At 39.4% G+C, this 16,947-nt stretch overlaps 1 protein-coding gene across 1 annotated transcript; it reads left to right on the top strand.

Annotated features, from left to right (window-relative positions):
• The first annotated feature begins 1,744 nt into the window (after positions 1-1,744).
• Positions 1,745-15,695, top strand: MS4A12 (membrane-spanning 4-domains, subfamily A, member 12). Its single transcript, XM_011974333.1, has 7 exons — positions 1,745-1,974; positions 6,293-6,577; positions 9,736-9,870; positions 10,610-10,666; positions 12,331-12,435; positions 15,311-15,421; positions 15,603-15,695. Exons 2-7 carry the CDS (start codon positions 6,299-6,301, stop codon positions 15,693-15,695), a joined length of 780 nt encoding a protein of 259 aa, XP_011829723.1. The 5' UTR covers positions 1,745-1,974; positions 6,293-6,298.
• The last annotated feature ends 1,252 nt before the right edge of the window (positions 15,696-16,947 follow it).

Below are 16,947 nucleotides of genomic sequence, written 5' to 3'. Positions count from 1 at the left end.
TGCCTGGCCTGACATGATTTATTTTCAACTTTCTCTTCCTGCTGCCTGGATAACATTATTAAGGTTAATCATGTTATACCTTTCCAGACAGTAATCATAATTCTGTGGGCTTTCAAAAACAATGCTGAGTTCTTTCTCCTTCAATTACCTTCAAGCCTTTCAGCAATATTATTGCCTGAAAATGTCATTTTCTTTTGTTTTTTTTTTTGTTTGTTTTTTTGTTTTTTTTGAGACAGAGTCTCGCTCTGTCACCCAGGCTGGAGTGCAGTGGCCAGATCTCAGCTCACTACAAGCTCTGCCTCCCGGGTTTACACCATTCTCCTGCCTCAGCCTCCTGAGTAGCTGGGACTACAGGTGCCCGCCACCTCGCCCGGCTAGTTTTTTGTATTTTTAGTAGAGACGGGGTTTCACCGGGTTAGCCAGGATGGTCTCGATCTCCTGACCTCGTGATCCGCCCGTCTCGGCCTCCCAAAGTGCTAGGATTACAGGCTTGAGCCACCGCGCCCGGCCACGAAAACGTCATTTTCTTAAGTTCATAACATTAATAAATCTTCAGCATCTTTTTTCTATTTTAGAAAAATATATAAAAATGTAAACCCACAAGAGAAAGAAAACCCTCAATAATACACAAAAAAAGAAAGAAAAAAGAATCTGCAATCATGCCACTAACTCTTTTAACATATATTTAATGAACCATGTGTGAGACACTGCCATACATGGAGTTGGAGGTGGGGATAGATATCAGCCCCTGCCCCAAGGATCTCTGGTCTCAAGGTACTCATTTGTACCTGAGATAAACATAAAATAAGTAACTGGAATGTGATAGGACACTTCCAAAAAATAAAATAGCATGCCACTATTAAGAATTACAATAAATAGTCCAGGCGTGGTGGCTCACACCTGTAATCCCAGCACTTTGGGAGGCCGAGGTGGGCAGATCACGAGGTCAGGAGACCAAGACAATCCTGGCTAACATGGTGAAACCCCATCCCTACTAAAAATACAAAAATTAGCCCAACGTGGTGACACATGCCCGTAGTTGCAGCTACTCGGCAGGCTAAGGCAGGAGAATTGCTTGAACCTGGGAGGCAGAGATTGCAGTGAGCCGAGATCGCACCACTGCACTCCAGCCTGGGCGACAGAGCGAGACTCCATCTCCAAAAAAAAAAAAAAAGAATTACAATAAATATGTTTATTGACATGAAAAGCTATTTATAGGACATTAAGTTAAAAAGCAAGTTATAAAGTACACATACATTATTATCCTAACTTGATTTTACTAAATTACATATGTATAAAATACATATATGTGCCTACGAAAGTTTGCAAATCAAAATGCAAATGCTATCATCAATTATGTCTGCATGGTGAGATTAAGTGCTTTTTCTCTCCTTTTTTTATTATCTGCATTTTCCAATTTTGTCCATCTAATTTAAAAGGCATTAAAATGCAGTATGATATTGTAATGATTAAGTATCAGAAAGCTGGAGAAAGTAAATACTAAAGTGTTTGGGAGGGTCAGAATAGACTTCCCGGTAAAAATTAGAGGAAGAAGTGAAAGCACAACGTATTCCAAACATTACAATTGCATCTACATCACTTAAGGTGAAGGAGAAACAACCATAAAAGGACTTTGGAACTACATAAAGATACGAGACAAATTGGTTTGAAGCATGGAAGTAAAAGCTGCCTATAAAATCCAGGTAAATACCTGATACTGGCACACAGGTTGGAGCAGAGAAAGAGGAAACCGAGGTGCCAAAGGAACAAGTAAGTCCATTGAAACGTCCTTGCTTCTCTCTCCTCCAAATCAATGGGCACAAAGTGGGGCTGGTCTACCTGTGTGGGTTCTATTCTCTAGATTGGAGGGATGAAGACAAGTTCTTGACTCTATGTTGAGGCCAGTTGAAAAATGAGGGAAAATAAAACCATGAATGAAACAAGAAAGAAACGAAACAGAAGAAGAATGAAAAAGTAAGTTGGTTGCTATAAAAGAGATAAAACGGACTCCAAAAAGAAAAAAAAAGGCTAATGCTGGCCGGGCATGGTGGCTCACACCTGTAATCCCAACACTTTGGGAGGCCGAGGCAGGAGGATCACCTGAGGTCAGGAGTTCAAGACCAGCCTGGCCAACATGGTGAAACCCATCTCCACTAAAAATACAAAAATTAGCTGGGCGTAGTGGCAGGCGCCTGTAATCCCAGCTACTCAGGAGGCTGAGACAGAATCACATGAACCTGGGAGGCAGAAGTTGCAGTGAGCTGAGATCGCTCCATTACACTCCAGTCTGGGTGACAAGAGTGAAACTCTGTCCAAAACAAACAAACAAACAAACAAATAAATAAATAATGCCAAGAAAGGTGAATAGTGAATAGTAGGTTTAACTGTATGCCATTCCATGAACATAGACCAAAAAGGACGAGGCCATGCCCCACTGGGTGCTTCATGATTATGTGGCTACCACAGGACAACACAGAACACAGAAGAAATACTGGAGCCCTTGGTTTTGTAACACACTTTAATTAAGGTGCTTCTTTCTGACAAGAAAACAATTAAAATTAAAATAGGTGGGGAAAAAACATCCATTTTCACCAGGTCAGCATTTTGGGAAAGGTGATAAAAGTGTATATCTGTGGATGTACTGGGTGATTTTGCGGAAATGATTCAGTTTCATATTTTGCTTTATGCTATAAAGTACTCTTGAAAATAATCATCTTCACTCTGTCAAAAGTGAAGTTAGCATGAAAATGAGGTAGAAAGAAACTATGAAAAAGTAAAATTTTTCCCATTTTATTTGAAATAATATAATCACAGAGCAAATTGGTGAGGTTTTCTCTAATTGCTTTAGTCTTATACTTTTGATCTCATCAGAGTTCCAATATTTTTATGTGTTCCTTGTTCTTAAAAATTGCAGTTGTTCTAATTTTTATTTTAAAAAAAGGACAAAGGGTGGTAAATATTTTATTACTTGTCAAGAGAACAATCCTACTAAGACAATAGGTGGAATCTATAAAAGGAGTCTATTTATTAGTTTCCCTTCTCATGTATCATTTACAGAATTGTCTTCATTTCAATTGAATAATTCAAGAATCAGAACTGGCTGGCTCTGTCTTTAATTCTTTTCATAAAACCAGAACTTGACCCAGTAAAAATGTATTCTGAGACTAGTCCTAATAAGTATAGGCCTAGCCATGATAATCTGGGTTCTATATGAAACTTATAGATCTTAGTCCAGAAACTAAATAGCAGATATGAAAGGAGAAACTGTGGATAAACAAATGAAAAGTATTGAGTTTTCCTCATAAAATTTCTCAAGACAAAAAAAGCAATGATCAACAGCAAAGGAGAATGTAATGAAATCATATACATGCAGAAACGTGGACAATTCTTTAATTGTATGCTTTCTCAAACCTCAAAAAAATTGTTGTTCTGGCTAATTATTGTACTCTGAGTACCCATCTCCTATTTCTTTGCTCTTGACATTGACCCTGTTCAATTCCTTTTATAAAACTTCCTTATGGCCATATCCACTGCCTAAAACAACATAGAATACTTTGAGACCTAGTAATAAAACAATAGTTTCCTTTTTGAGCTCTTGCCATGTGCCAGGCACTATTCCAACAGTTTTGCATAAATTAGGATAACTTGATCTTTAGACTAGCCTCTTTAGGTACCTTCTGTCATTTTACAGTTGAGACACAGGAACTAACAGGGATTTCATTAAGAAACTTGTTTAAAGCCCCAGACTTAGTGAAGTAGAAGACTGAAGATTGGAAAAGAGGGCTTGAGCAATATTTGGCCATAGAAACCAGATCCATAGTATGTATAACCTCACATTCTCAAATGCTACTGGGAGTTACGTGGTGTTACTCTAATAGTCACAGCTACGGACTTGTTTCTTTTTCCTTGTTTAAAATAAACCTTTGTGGGCTAAAATGTGTTTCCTTTTTGTTTTTTTAGACGGAGTCTCGCTCTGTCACCTAGGCTGGAGTACAGTGACGCGATCTCGGCTCACTGTAAGCTCCGCTTCCCGGGTTTATGCCATTCTCCTGCCTCAGCCTCCCGAGTAGCTTGAACTACAGGCGACCGCCACCAGGCCCGGCTAATTTCATTTATTTATTTATTTATTTTTGGATTTTTAGTAGAGATGGAGTTTCACAGTTAGCCAGGATGGTCTCGATCTCCTGACCTCGTGATCTACCTGCCTCAGCCTCCTAAAGTGCTGGATGTGTTTCCATTTTGGAAAAAAAAAAAAAAAAATCCCTTTGTCATCAGATATTTCAGAAAGGTGTTTTCTCCCTTTTCATTGAGTTTTCAACCATTTTCAGTTGCATCTAGCATCGGAGAGTAAGGGTTATGAGTGCAGGTTCTGGATTAAATCCTCTCATTGTGAAATGGGGATATTAGTAGAGTACCTACCTCATGAGGTTCTGTAAAGGGTACAGAGATAATGTATCTCATGCACTTGACATAGCGATAACAGAGCCAACCCCTGTGGTTGGAATAGGCACAGTCCTACATACTTTGCAGAGAATAACTCTTTAATACTCAAACTAACTCTCTAAGGAAGGTAGTCTTTTTAGCTCTATTTTACAGACAGAAAACAAAGGCAACGAGAGGTTAACAAATTTGCCAAAGACACAAAGTTGGGGTTAGATCCCAAGTTCATCTTCCGAAACATGACACTATACAGACCCTACTGTGCCTACAATAAGTCTTTAATAAAGGTTAGCTCTCTACACACCTCACCTAAAGTTTGCTAAAGAGAATCCTTACTAACTTAATTACTCAGTCACTAAGAAGTTAATCTGGTTTATAAACTCCTCTCCATGGCATCAAAGACAGAAGTTTTGTTGTTGGGCAGTTGCAGGAGCAGAGTCAATACCCTGTCACCAAGGTTGGCCTGGAAAACAAGCTGCAAATGTCCAGAGTGATGCTGTATGGATGACTGGGGGTGGAGGGGGATTCTGAACCAACAGCCAAGAATCCCATTTTCAAGTCCTAACTCTGCCACACGTTTTCTATGTAACCTTGAGCATGTCACTTAACTTGACTCAGCTTCAATTTCTCATCTGTAAATGAAGGGGAATGAGACAGGATAAATGGAAAGGGTCTTTCCTACCCTAAAATTTCTGGATTCCATGAGCACAGGGTCTGAATATGTGTCCCTGTTAGATACCAGTGAAACACTGTACCAATAGGTTATTCATAGTATTCATACTTCACACCAAGAATGAGACATTCATCACTGTAACTTTCTTGATACTCATAAGTACATGAAAAATTATTTGAGAAGACCTCAAAAAAAGGAATCTAAGGCTAATGACAAATTTTTTAAGTGTCATAATTTTTTTTCAAGAATTAATAGTCATTGTTGTCCATATCCAGTTGTATTGGCTTATTTCCAACAAAATTTCCCTTGGCTACATGGGGCCTGAGATGCTCTAAGCTTTCAGAAGGACAGAAATGAGTAAGAGCATTTTTCCTAAAGAACAGGAGAATCGTCTTAAATGGGCATATGTGAACTATCTAGTTTCCCAATTACTGGCAAATAATTTTAATCTTGGACTGCCCTCTTTGCCATACAAGTATTGTATTACTTGGCCCCTGTATTAGTTTTCTATTTCTTGATATAACAAACTACCACAAACATAGTGGCCTAAAACAATATATTATTTTATCTGACAGTTGTGTAGGTCAGAAGTCCCATACCAGCTCACTAGACTAAGGTCAAGGTGTCAGCAGAGTCAGGTTCCTTCCTGGAGACTCTAGGAAGAATCTGTTTCCTTGTTTCATCCAGCTTCTAGAGGTGACCCACATTCCTTGGTTCATGGACGCCTTCCTCCATCTTCACAATCAGCAGCATAGCATCTCTCTAATGAGAGATGGGTTCGGGATGAAACTGTTCCACCTCAGATCATCAGACATTAGAGTCTCATAAGGAGCATGCAACCTAGATCCCCAGCATGTGCAGTTCACAGCAGGGTTCACGCTGCTATGAGAATCCAATGCCGTGCTGATCTGATAGGAGGCAGAGCACAGGCAGTAATGCTTGCCCGCTGCTTACCTCATGTAGTGTGGCCAGATTTCCAACAGACCACGGACGGGTACCAGTCCTTGGCCTGGGGGTTGGGGATTTATGAGAATCATGTTTCTATCAGATGTTATGGACCATTATCTGTCACTTGCTCTCTCCATTTGCATAGATAATTGACATTTGATATTTGGTAAGATTTTCTTTAGTTTCTTTTCTGGATAAACGTATCACTTTGGTATGTTTTGTGATACTTAGGACATCATGGTGTCATCCAAGCCAACAAGCCATGCTGGAGTATATGAAACCACACCCAACCCTTACTACCCACCAAGCAGCTTTACGGTTCCTGGATCTCAACAGCCTCCGGGTTCAATCAACTTAGAAAACCAAGCTCAGGGTGCTCAGAGTGCTCAGCCCTACTTCATCACATCTCCAGGAACCTCTGCTGTCAGTCAACCAGGTCAAGGAAATATACAAATAATAAATCCAAGCGTGGGAAGAGCAGTAATAAACTTTAAAGAAGAAGCAAAGGTACTAGGGGTAAGTCTATTTACTACTAGAATTTTAAATTCACATTTGCAAGGTCTTCTTATAAGTTATAGGAGAAGAGAATATCATCCACTTGCTAAAAAGTTTTGAATGTTATTCTGAAACTATCCCTTTTAGACAGAAATATTTAGTCTGCCTATAGACTTTCCCTTGAGTTCATTTCATTTTAGATCAAGCAAAAATATAACAGGAGACAGAGGAACCTCCCTAGCTGGAGGATTTGGTAATATTGACATGACGGAAACTCTACTACATCTAGCTTGATCTCATTTCTTCAAAGGACTTTTTGGACAATCTCAATCCCGTCTCCGGATTGGTTACAAGTCAGGTATTTGCATAAAGGTGAATTTACATAAAAATGAACATTGATGGCTGCCTCCAGAAAAGGAAACTACAAATGGGCAGTCTGGGAAAGGCTGAGTGTGAAAGAATTGGGGGACGTTCCATCTGCTGTGCCTCTCTCGCCAACATCCTTAGAGATGCTACAGCGTAACTGTCACCTTATTTCTACAAAGGAGACTCTGAACTGACCACCTTGTTTCTGTAGGCATTGTAAAAACAAAAATGCCCTATTTGTAAGAAAATTCCACCTGCCTAGGTAGAATTGTTACTCCCTTCGCTGTGCTTTCCAAATACGTCATTCATCCCGCTAGTACAATTCCACCAAATTATATTAAGTCTCTCCCTGTGAATAGCTCGAAATTCTCTGCTGGAGCATTCCGTAAATGAACGCTCATTATGTGCCAGAAAACCTTCTAGTCATCTTACTACCTATTTCAAGTTGTGATGTTTTAGGGAAGTAAAAATGAGCCTAAGTTCTCTTGCAGCAGCCTATTTACTAAGCTGTGGAGGTGGCCCTTCTGATCCTCCTCCTCCCAGATAGAGGAAATTCCCCACTTCTAATAAGCCAATGGGACAAACCCCCCATACAGCCAACCCCACATAGGTGCTTGGAATATATCACTGAGTACAAAGCAGGTGCAATCTCTGCCTTTACAGAACTTTTGCCCTAGTGGGGGAAACCAGACTGTACACATAAGAAGGAAGTAAAGTACTTAGTGTATTAGAAGGTGTCAAATGATATGGACAAAACAAAGAAGTGTAAAAGGGCTAAAAAGTACCAGACAGTGAGGAGGCAGCAATTTCAAGGCGGTCAGAATGGGCTTTCCTTAGAACATGACATTTGAGCAAAAACCTGAAGTTAGGAGTGAGCCCTGCAGATATCAGGGAAAGTGAAAACAACCAGTGTAAAAGTCTTTAGATGAAAATATCTGTGATGTATTTGAAAAACAGGGAGAAGGCCAATAAAATAGAACAGAATGAGGGAGGGAGGGAGCAGTTGTCAGGAGGGCAGAGGAGTGGCAGAGGCCACAGCTGGGAGGCCTGCAGAGCAGAAGGCTTTCGCTTTGACTAAGTGGATGACGAACCACTGAATCACGCTGCCTGGCACCAAAAAGGCGTGTGATAAAAATACTTTAAAAGACTATGAAGTTTTGTTTAAAGCTCCAGTTGGCAGAAGCTACTTCCTCTCTCTGAAGATTGTTATTTCTATACCATCAGCAGGCCCCAGGCATCACGACAGTGCAGGGGCCACAGGTGGCAGGACGTGGCACACCTGTACCAGTCAACTCAGACCTTAAAGTGCTTCTGTGTCCACAAATGCAGACAAATTGTATGTCCAAATTTTTAAGTGTGTCCTATAGGCAATTTTCATCAGTAAATGGTACAGCCAGGGCTGTAGGAGGAGAAATGAGGGCCAGTACAAATCCAGATCTAACTGTCCCTCACCAAGGTGACAGCAAGGATGAGGATGGGAAGTTTGTGGCCAGATGGCTAAATTGCTGCTCTAAAGAAGAGTTGTAAAAACCAAATATAAAGTCTAATACAGGAGTTCTTTAAGTGAGATAGGCTAAAGGAGGCCCATCATGCCTCTGAAACTATATGCAAAAGTATGGTATGTGTGTGTATGGAGGTGCAAGAATAATTTTTTAGGGAGAAAGGTTCACGGTTTTTATCAAAGTCTCAAGAAACTTTTAGCATTGTTTATAAAACTGGGTTTTTTTATTTTAATTCAATTTACTTGTGTTCAGTAGCTTTTTATTGAATAAATACAGCAGTCTTTGTATTTGCAGTCTTCCTGGATAGATAAGGTGTAAACATGGGGAAAAATAAATGACAAATCTACAGTCAACTTTTGGACCAATCTAGAAATGGTTATTCCTCAGAAATCTATCTTTATTTACAGTGAAGGAAGGTTCAATAAGAGGTACAAGGAGCTAAAAGATGCATACCTTACTTTTAGTAATATATGATTGGTAAGAAGAATGGTAAGAAAATGATTGCACACCTGTAACTTTTTAAAAGAGAACAATATCAATGAATACAAAATCAAGTAACAAGGTGTGTCTTATGTCATGAGATGCAACAGAAATTTAGAAAGAAAGAAAAAAGATTAATTTAGTGTAATCAAGACGACTTCATGGAAGAGGTAGAGCAGAGCTGAGCATGGGGGAAGACAGTACTGAATAGTTCAGACAGGCTCAGCAGTCAATGTGCTGCAGTAAATTCCCAGATCTGCCCCTCAGGAATTGCGTGACCTTGGATACAAGGTCTCACATGTCTTTATGTCTCTGGGACTCAATCCAATTGTGGGAGGACTACATGAAACAATAAATGTAAAGTGTTCAGAACATGACTAAGCACATAATTCATGCCTTATAAATGGTTTTATCTTCACCAGTCCCTTTACCCGTAACTGGGATGACCCAAGCAGAGAACTGATCCATCTGAAAAAGCAACTGCTGACATCACAGTTAAAGTATTTTTTTTCTAATAGTCTTTTAGAAGCCTTCAGAGATGCTAACGCATGATTAAGCAGCTGTACTTTCTGAAGAATTCTTCCTGGGCCACCCCAATAAGTCTCCCCAAATACCTCAAAACAAGGCGCTTCACTAAGGGCCCTGCACTCCAGTTATTCTAGTGTATGTCAGAATCTTCATGGCCCACCTCCTGCTTCGAATGCGTGCCTGAATGACAACCATGGATCTCAGCAAAATTGACAATCAATAAGCAGGGGCAGCAATGACAGTAATGTTTCACACGTCTGAAAGTGAAGAAGTAATTTTAAAATGGTTGTTTTCTTTTTTCAGGTAATCCAGATCATGGTTGGATTGATGCACCTTGGTTTTGGAATTATTTTGTGTCTAATAGTATGCCCTTATGGAACAGTACTCGGTTTTGCCTCTGCTGTTATTAGTGGATACCCATTCTGGGGTGGCCTTTCTGTGAGTAGATTGCTAGAACACCACTCCTTCTTGGTTTATAAAGTATTGATATCTCCAGCCAATTCACAATTCATTTCTTGATAAAGCCCTACATCTGAGGGCTGGAGAATTTAGAAAAATTAACAGCTCTGAATGAGCATAAAAAAATCAGGAACTTGTTTACCATTTTAAATAGGAGCTTATTCCATTCTTTAAAATGTAATCATGTAACCAGCATGCCAAAGTTTTGGTTTCCTACTACATTTGAGATGGAAATGTATGTATTGGGTGGAGAGAGAGAGAAAAAAAAAAGGTGATTGAAAACATGATTAAAAATATGCAAGTAAGTCAGGCATAGTGGTATGTGATTGTAGTCCCAGCTACTTGGGAGGCTGAGGCCGGGGAATTGCTTGAGTTCAAGAGATTGAGGCCAGCCTGAGCAATATAGTGAGACCCAATCTCCAAAAAAAATTTTTTAATTAAAAAAATGCAATTGATTATGAGAAGGGATGGAGCGTAAGCCTCAGAACAAGGAATGCTTAGACATTATGAGTTCCTCATGGGCCAGAAATTAAGGAGAAAATAAAAAAGAAGTCAAGGACATACATGCCTGAGAGTTACCCAGAAAATTTAGAAGTGCAAGAGAAAATTTTGAGAAGGAAGCTAGATGAACGTAAATAGACCAACCTTTTGTATAAAGAGAAACTCCCAAGCACAACCAGTTAACCCATTTCTCAACTAAATTTGTCCATTTCCACAGTTCATTATCTCAGGCTCTCTCTCTGTGTCAGCATCCAAGGAGCTTTCCCCTTGTCTGGTAAGTTAGACTGTTTCTGCTTTTTTAACCCCTTTAAAGATTAGCTTAACATATTGGGGAGGAAAATTGAAAAGCTGGATTTGGGAAATGCAAAAGAGAGCACCTTTCCCAAAAAAAATCTATTGGTTGCCTCATGGTCTGAGCGCCGGGGTAGGAGAGTGGTCCACACAGCCTGCCACTAAGAAATGGCAGAGTTCCACATCCTGACTCTTGAACTGACAAGGGTGAGAAGTAGTAAAGATCAGGGTTGTTTAAGCTTTAACCTGAAAGCTCCCTGGTTCAGTGAGGTCACACTCTATTATGGGAAGTCCAAAGGAGAATCCAGGAGCCAGGAAATACCTACTAGCCACATCAGTTGCCAAGTCTCTACTGTTAATTTGCCACTTCTCAGCTCTGTCTTGTATTTTTATTTTCATATTTTTGCATCTTTCCTACTCTTACTCAAGATTGGGTGTGTGTTTTACAATTCTTTAAATTGCCATTAAATGAATCTAGCCTGTTCCGTAAGAAGAGTTTATAAAAATGATCACTAAGATGGGACCTTGAGTTCTGTTGGTCACAGCGCCCCACCTATTGCAATTTCCCGGTCTACTATTGAACCAGGAAAAAGAAAGTGATTTACCAAGAATTAGAGTCAACTAGGGCAGAGGTGGTGTCAAAATTATATGTAATCCAGCACAAGAGGGAAGAATGGGGAAAGAGGAACACAGGATTGTGTAGTTCATGCTCTTCCAGACAAAACAAGAATAAAATAATTAAATCAAAATAAAATAAGCCTAATTCTGATTAACCACTCCTGTTGTAGTCCAAAAACAAAATAAAGCACCCTTTCTCTGCATCCTTTAAGGATCCTTCCCTCTAATTGAGATTGTCCAAGCATAGATTCCATCCTCTCAGAGGAGACAGCCACTGACACTTACCTAAGACAATTTTTCTAAGAGCTTTCAGAGACCATCAGGAGGCTCTAAGGCATGCTGCAGTACAAGCACATTCTAAAGAACTCAACTATGCCACCCCTAGCAAGTCAGCTGCAGATCTGCTTTCACAATTATTCTTCTGCATGTTAAAATCCTATTGTAGAAACTGGGGAAAGATTTGTAGTCACCCATACACCTCTGCCCACAAAAGCTTGAAGAGTTTCTCCTTCTAAATTTGGGGGTGCATATTTAGTCCCTAGAGAGACTTAGGGTTTTCATTAATTCCTAAATTTTTCAGCAAACATGTTGTGTCTAAATACTTTGCCATCTATAAAAATCAGATGCTATCATACCACCTCATACAAAAGCTGTAAGAGTTAAGTGAGATAATTTAAATAATTTAACACAGTGTCTGCCACAGAAAAATGCTCATTAGAAGTTTTTTCATTTTTTATAAAGAAAATATAGTTGTTATTGTGCATGAGGCTTTTAGTAAAAACAATAAATGAGTGCCTGCTTTATATGATTTACATTTTTCTACAGCTTTTTAGAAGTACCCTACCTCTAGGCTGCATATAGAATAATGTTTATGGTAATTACCCAGAAGGGCAGAAAATAGAATAATTTCAACTTGAAAATTTGTTTTGAAAGTTCAAAAATTAAGAACCATGAAATTTGATTGATTCTTATTTCATTTAACTTCAGTGATCCTGTATATAATTGATTTTTGCCTGCCATCTCCACTAGGTGAAAGGCAGCCTGGGAATGAACATTGTTAGTTCTATCTTTGCCTTCATTGGAGTGATTCTGCTGGTGGTGGATATGTGCATCCATGGGCCTTACCAACGGGTCGTAAGTATCCCATAATCCACCATGTGCTTGCTCTCTTTTCAGTCCTGTAAAGTGGGTCTATGTTTTATCTCTTAATACCGTACACCAGCTCTAATGGAAATTTTTTTTTCTATTCTAGCCCCACCCCTAGTCATATGATCTCTAGGACTATAGAATAAAGTGAGAGGGTTACCTCTACAGATAGACGGAGGCTTAAAGGACATCCTTTATTGGCCCATCTCACTGTCAATCAAATGAACAATGGGGAAGGGTTTCTAAAATTGTCCAAAAATTATTTTCCCAACATCTGAAATTCTATATAAATAAGGTAGTCAAGCTATTGAGTGTTTTTTGTTAAACTTCAGAGTAAAGTATGAAGTGAGAGGTAAATGACAGGGATAAGAATATCCGATTTTTACAGAGAAACCCAAGGAATGAAGCAATTGCAAAATGAAGCACATGCCTCTGAATGTGCTCAAAACAGAATCACACATTCATTAGCCTTATACAGCCAAGCATGGACTCCGACCTTAGGAGGAAATGGGTGGCCCAAGGGCAGGAATGCTTACCATCTATAAGGAATGGAGGAACATGGTATAAAATGAGGTTGGACTGGAAGCTTTCATTCTACCTCAATGGTCACGTTAAGAAGTTTGGTTTTCATTCTGTGAGCAATGGAAAACCACAGAAGAGTAGTTTTATATGTTTTGTTTTATTTTATGTTGGGGTTGGTTTTGCTTTTGCTTTTCAGTTTACAAAAAGCAGAGTTTATTAAATTACTGTGGGATATACATATCTTAAGAAAGACACAGAATGACTTCCTTATATATCTAGAACATAATAACATTAAGACAATATCACAATATTTTGAACAAATAAACACAATAACATTTCCCTTATCCGTTCACTCAGTACTGTGTAAGTAATTCTGTTCCACTCGATCTCAGAGTGGCAGGCTTATGAAGCCATCTGCTTCTCAACTAAAGGGTTCTGAAATCCTGACTCCAACCATTGGTATAATCTGAAAGTTGTCTAAGCACTCCCATCAGATGCCTGTCCCCTAGAGTATGTTCTTTGAAGTGTCAATAGTTGGAATTGCTGGCACACTCCTTTTCCACCAAGTTCTGAGACAATCCTTCTTTGTTAAAAACGTAGAAGAGTTTTAGGCCGGGAATTTGAATGATCACTTTTGTGCTTGCAAAGGACAACACTGTTTGCAGCATAAGGAAAAGCTTATATAAGAAGGTGTATTCGGTTGTTTTCACACTGCTGATAAAGAAACACCAAAGACTGGGAAGAAAAAGGGGTTTAATGAGCTTAGAGTTCCATATGGCTGGGGAGGCCTCACAATCATGGCAGAAGGCAAGGAGGAGCAAATCATGTCTTATATGGATAGGGGCAGGCAAAAAAAAATAGAGCTTGTGCAGGGAAACCCCTGTTTTTTAAAACCATCGGATCTCATGAGACCCATTCACTATCACAAGAATAGCATGGGAAAGACCCGCCCTCATAATTCAATCATCTCCCAGCAGGTTCCTCCCACAACAAGTGGGAATTATGGGAGCTACAAGATGAGATTTGGGTGGGGACACAGAGCCAAACCATATCAGGAGGCAAAAAAAGATGAGAAAGCTTCTTGGTAAATAAGGCAGAGTGAAGCAGGAACAAAATTCATCCTCCAAAATACCAAACAAAAGAACAAAAAGTATTCAAAAAAACAGCTTTCAAACTGGCATCCAAGTAGAGAAAAGAATCATTCTGATGCTACTCAAAGTAGCTGAAAAAAAGTACAGCTTTTAGACCTCACTCTTGTTTCCCTAGAAACAAAACTAAGGAAAAAAGGGAAGCCAAAAAAATTACTGAGAAGTCTCACTAACACTCTTGAGTCTGTAGCTGAGAAGGCTGGGGTGGAGAGTAGTCAATTCTGCGAAAGGATAAAGCAAATCCTGTATGGTACAAGACGATGGGTAGTACCCAGGACCTCAGGAGACAGAAGAAAGGGCAACACCTTCCCATACCCTGCATGGTACCCTGCTACCAGCAGGAAATGAGCAGAAATGCACAGGAATAAACCTCCAGTCAAGGAGCAGGCCTCCATACTAAGCATTTAGCAGGCTCTCAGAAGACAGAAAAGGCAAAGTCCATGTTCACTAGCAAGAACTGTGCTCGGGGCCAGCTAAGCTATATCTCTCCCTGCAACAGCTATATGTTTACATTTAGAAACATGGATATGAAACAACAGCTAGGGCTCACGTTGTAATGGAAGCAAGGAAGACAAATGGGACCCAAATAAACAGAAGTGTGAATGAAGGAAAATTCACCTACACTGTATCTGATCAAGTAGAAGGCCTGTATAGAGTTCAAGTGAGCTTAACACTTTTACTTAAAATCGAAATAACATGATTCCATTCTTATAGAATGATGCTCCTCTCTCTTGGTCTCTGTTTTTTCCTCTCTCATGGCATCTTTCCACATATTCATTCTTCTGCCTTTTCCCTGTACACAGAGCGCTAGGATAACAGCCATCAAACATTAGTTTTGGTTATTTCTAAGCAGTGGCATTTTGAACGATCCATTGGTTTCCATATTGCTTGACTTTTTTAACATTTTTATAAAAAAAAGCAATGAGGCCGTCACAAAGGAAAAAAAAAACTACCTTCTTTCTAATATTTCTAAACAAAATAGCCTACTTACCAAAAGGAAAGACTTCTGGTATTTTAAAGAAAATTCAAAATAACTTCACACTCCTCTGAAACAAGCATTCGATGATACTGGAAGAATAAGCATGGAGCAAGTTGAGTATAAGCAATAGCACATTTGATGAGTCAATAATTTTTGAAGCCCATGTGAGGCCCTCCTGATTAGCCAAAATTTCACTATCTATTTATGATTTCAGTATTCTAGACAAGGCATTTCAGCCATGCTGATGATCTTCTCCCTCCTGGAGGTCTGCACAGCTTGTGTCACAGCTTATTTTGCCAACCAAGCAGACACCACGACCAACATGGTGAGTTGTGTCTCTTCTTTGTAAAATAATCTGAAGATGCCCTGGAGAAAAACAGACTTGTGTCTGCTAAATCCCACTATGGGCTTACCAGAATGCTCTTTGTCCTTCACTCTGATGGTACCAGGAGAAATTGCATAGGATTGTAGTAACCTTATTGCTGGTTTTTATTCATTCTTTCCAGCCTGTCCTGGTTATTCCAAATATGTATGAAAACAACCCTGTGACACCAGCGTCTTCTTCAGCGCCTCCCAGATGCAACAACTACTGTAACTAATGTCCCTAGACATTAAAAGAAAAAGGGGGATCAGTCTAATCTCATGGGGAAAAATTGCTTGCAAAAAGTTCTTAAGAAGATGTCTTTTATTGCCCACAATGATTTCTAGTCTTTAAAAACTGTGTTTGAGATTTGTTTTCAGGTTGGTCGCTAATGACGGCTTTATCTCCCTTCACTGTCTCTTCCTACATTACCACTACTACATGCTGGCAAAGGTGAAGGATTGGAGGACTGAAAAATGATTCCGCACTCTCTTAAAGTTAGAAATGTTTCTGTTCATATTACTTTTTCCTTAATAAAATGTCATTCGAAACAAAAGCCTTTTTCAGTGTGTTTTAAAAATTGATTTTGATTTGATATTGGCTGTAGAGCAGTAGATCTGACCTATACTCCAAGAAGATTGATAAATCTTCTTTGATGATGATTTTTCTAGGTGTCCAGTCACTGGAGTTCCCTAACTCATCTCCTCCTCGTCTTTTTGTTCAGAAAGCAAATGTCCAATTGCCCTTGTTGGAGGTCACATTATTCTATACACTAATATCATCAAACATCTTGCCTCCTGAATATCTACAAAATTTTGCTATTTACAGAGTATTTTCATGTACATTAAACTAACCTGTAATGGGACAACAGTAGGACAGGGTTGCTGCATTGAGGGGTTTTCATTTGAGTTTGGCTTTTTGTTTTTGAATTGTGGGCACATTTATAAGCCAATTAGAACAATCAAGGTAAGAAGGAAGGGATGAAAGACAGTGTAAGTTTCAAGAAATCAAAAGCACGGATGGATAACATCACCTCAGTCATGAAGAAGGGCAGTTTCTCTACAAAATAGAAAGGTATCATTATCACAGATATCCACAGATTTGCAATAGTGGCAGTGAGGATCTGATGTGATGGCTCATGTCATCCCTGTCAAAGCAGTAGTGACGTCATGCCCAAGGTAGGGGCATAGGTAGAGTCAGAATACTGAGCAGAATGGTAACATGGGAAAAGTCATGGAACTGGAGAATAAAGTAGTCAGAGAAATAGGATTGCCAAGCTGTATGGAGGGCACACCTGAGGATGTGGTAACAAATTCAGAGTATGAACAAATTGCTCCTGCAAGGTCCTGCTGCTAGATCCAGGCAAACTATGGATCCAGGAAACTCTCTATTTGATTTTGTCCAGGGTTAAGGTTTTGCTAGAGGAGATGGCAAATAGCAGAAGGGCAAGAAAGCTTAGGACATTGTAAAAAATACTATTTAAATGATAG

This window comes from Mandrillus leucophaeus, unplaced genomic scaffold (assembly GCF_000951045.1).
Source record: "Mandrillus leucophaeus isolate KB7577 unplaced genomic scaffold, Mleu.le_1.0 Scaffold1443, whole genome shotgun sequence".
NCBI classification, from domain to species: domain Eukaryota; kingdom Metazoa; phylum Chordata; class Mammalia; order Primates; family Cercopithecidae; genus Mandrillus; species Mandrillus leucophaeus.
This window is presented reverse-complemented; position numbering and strand designations above follow the sequence as displayed.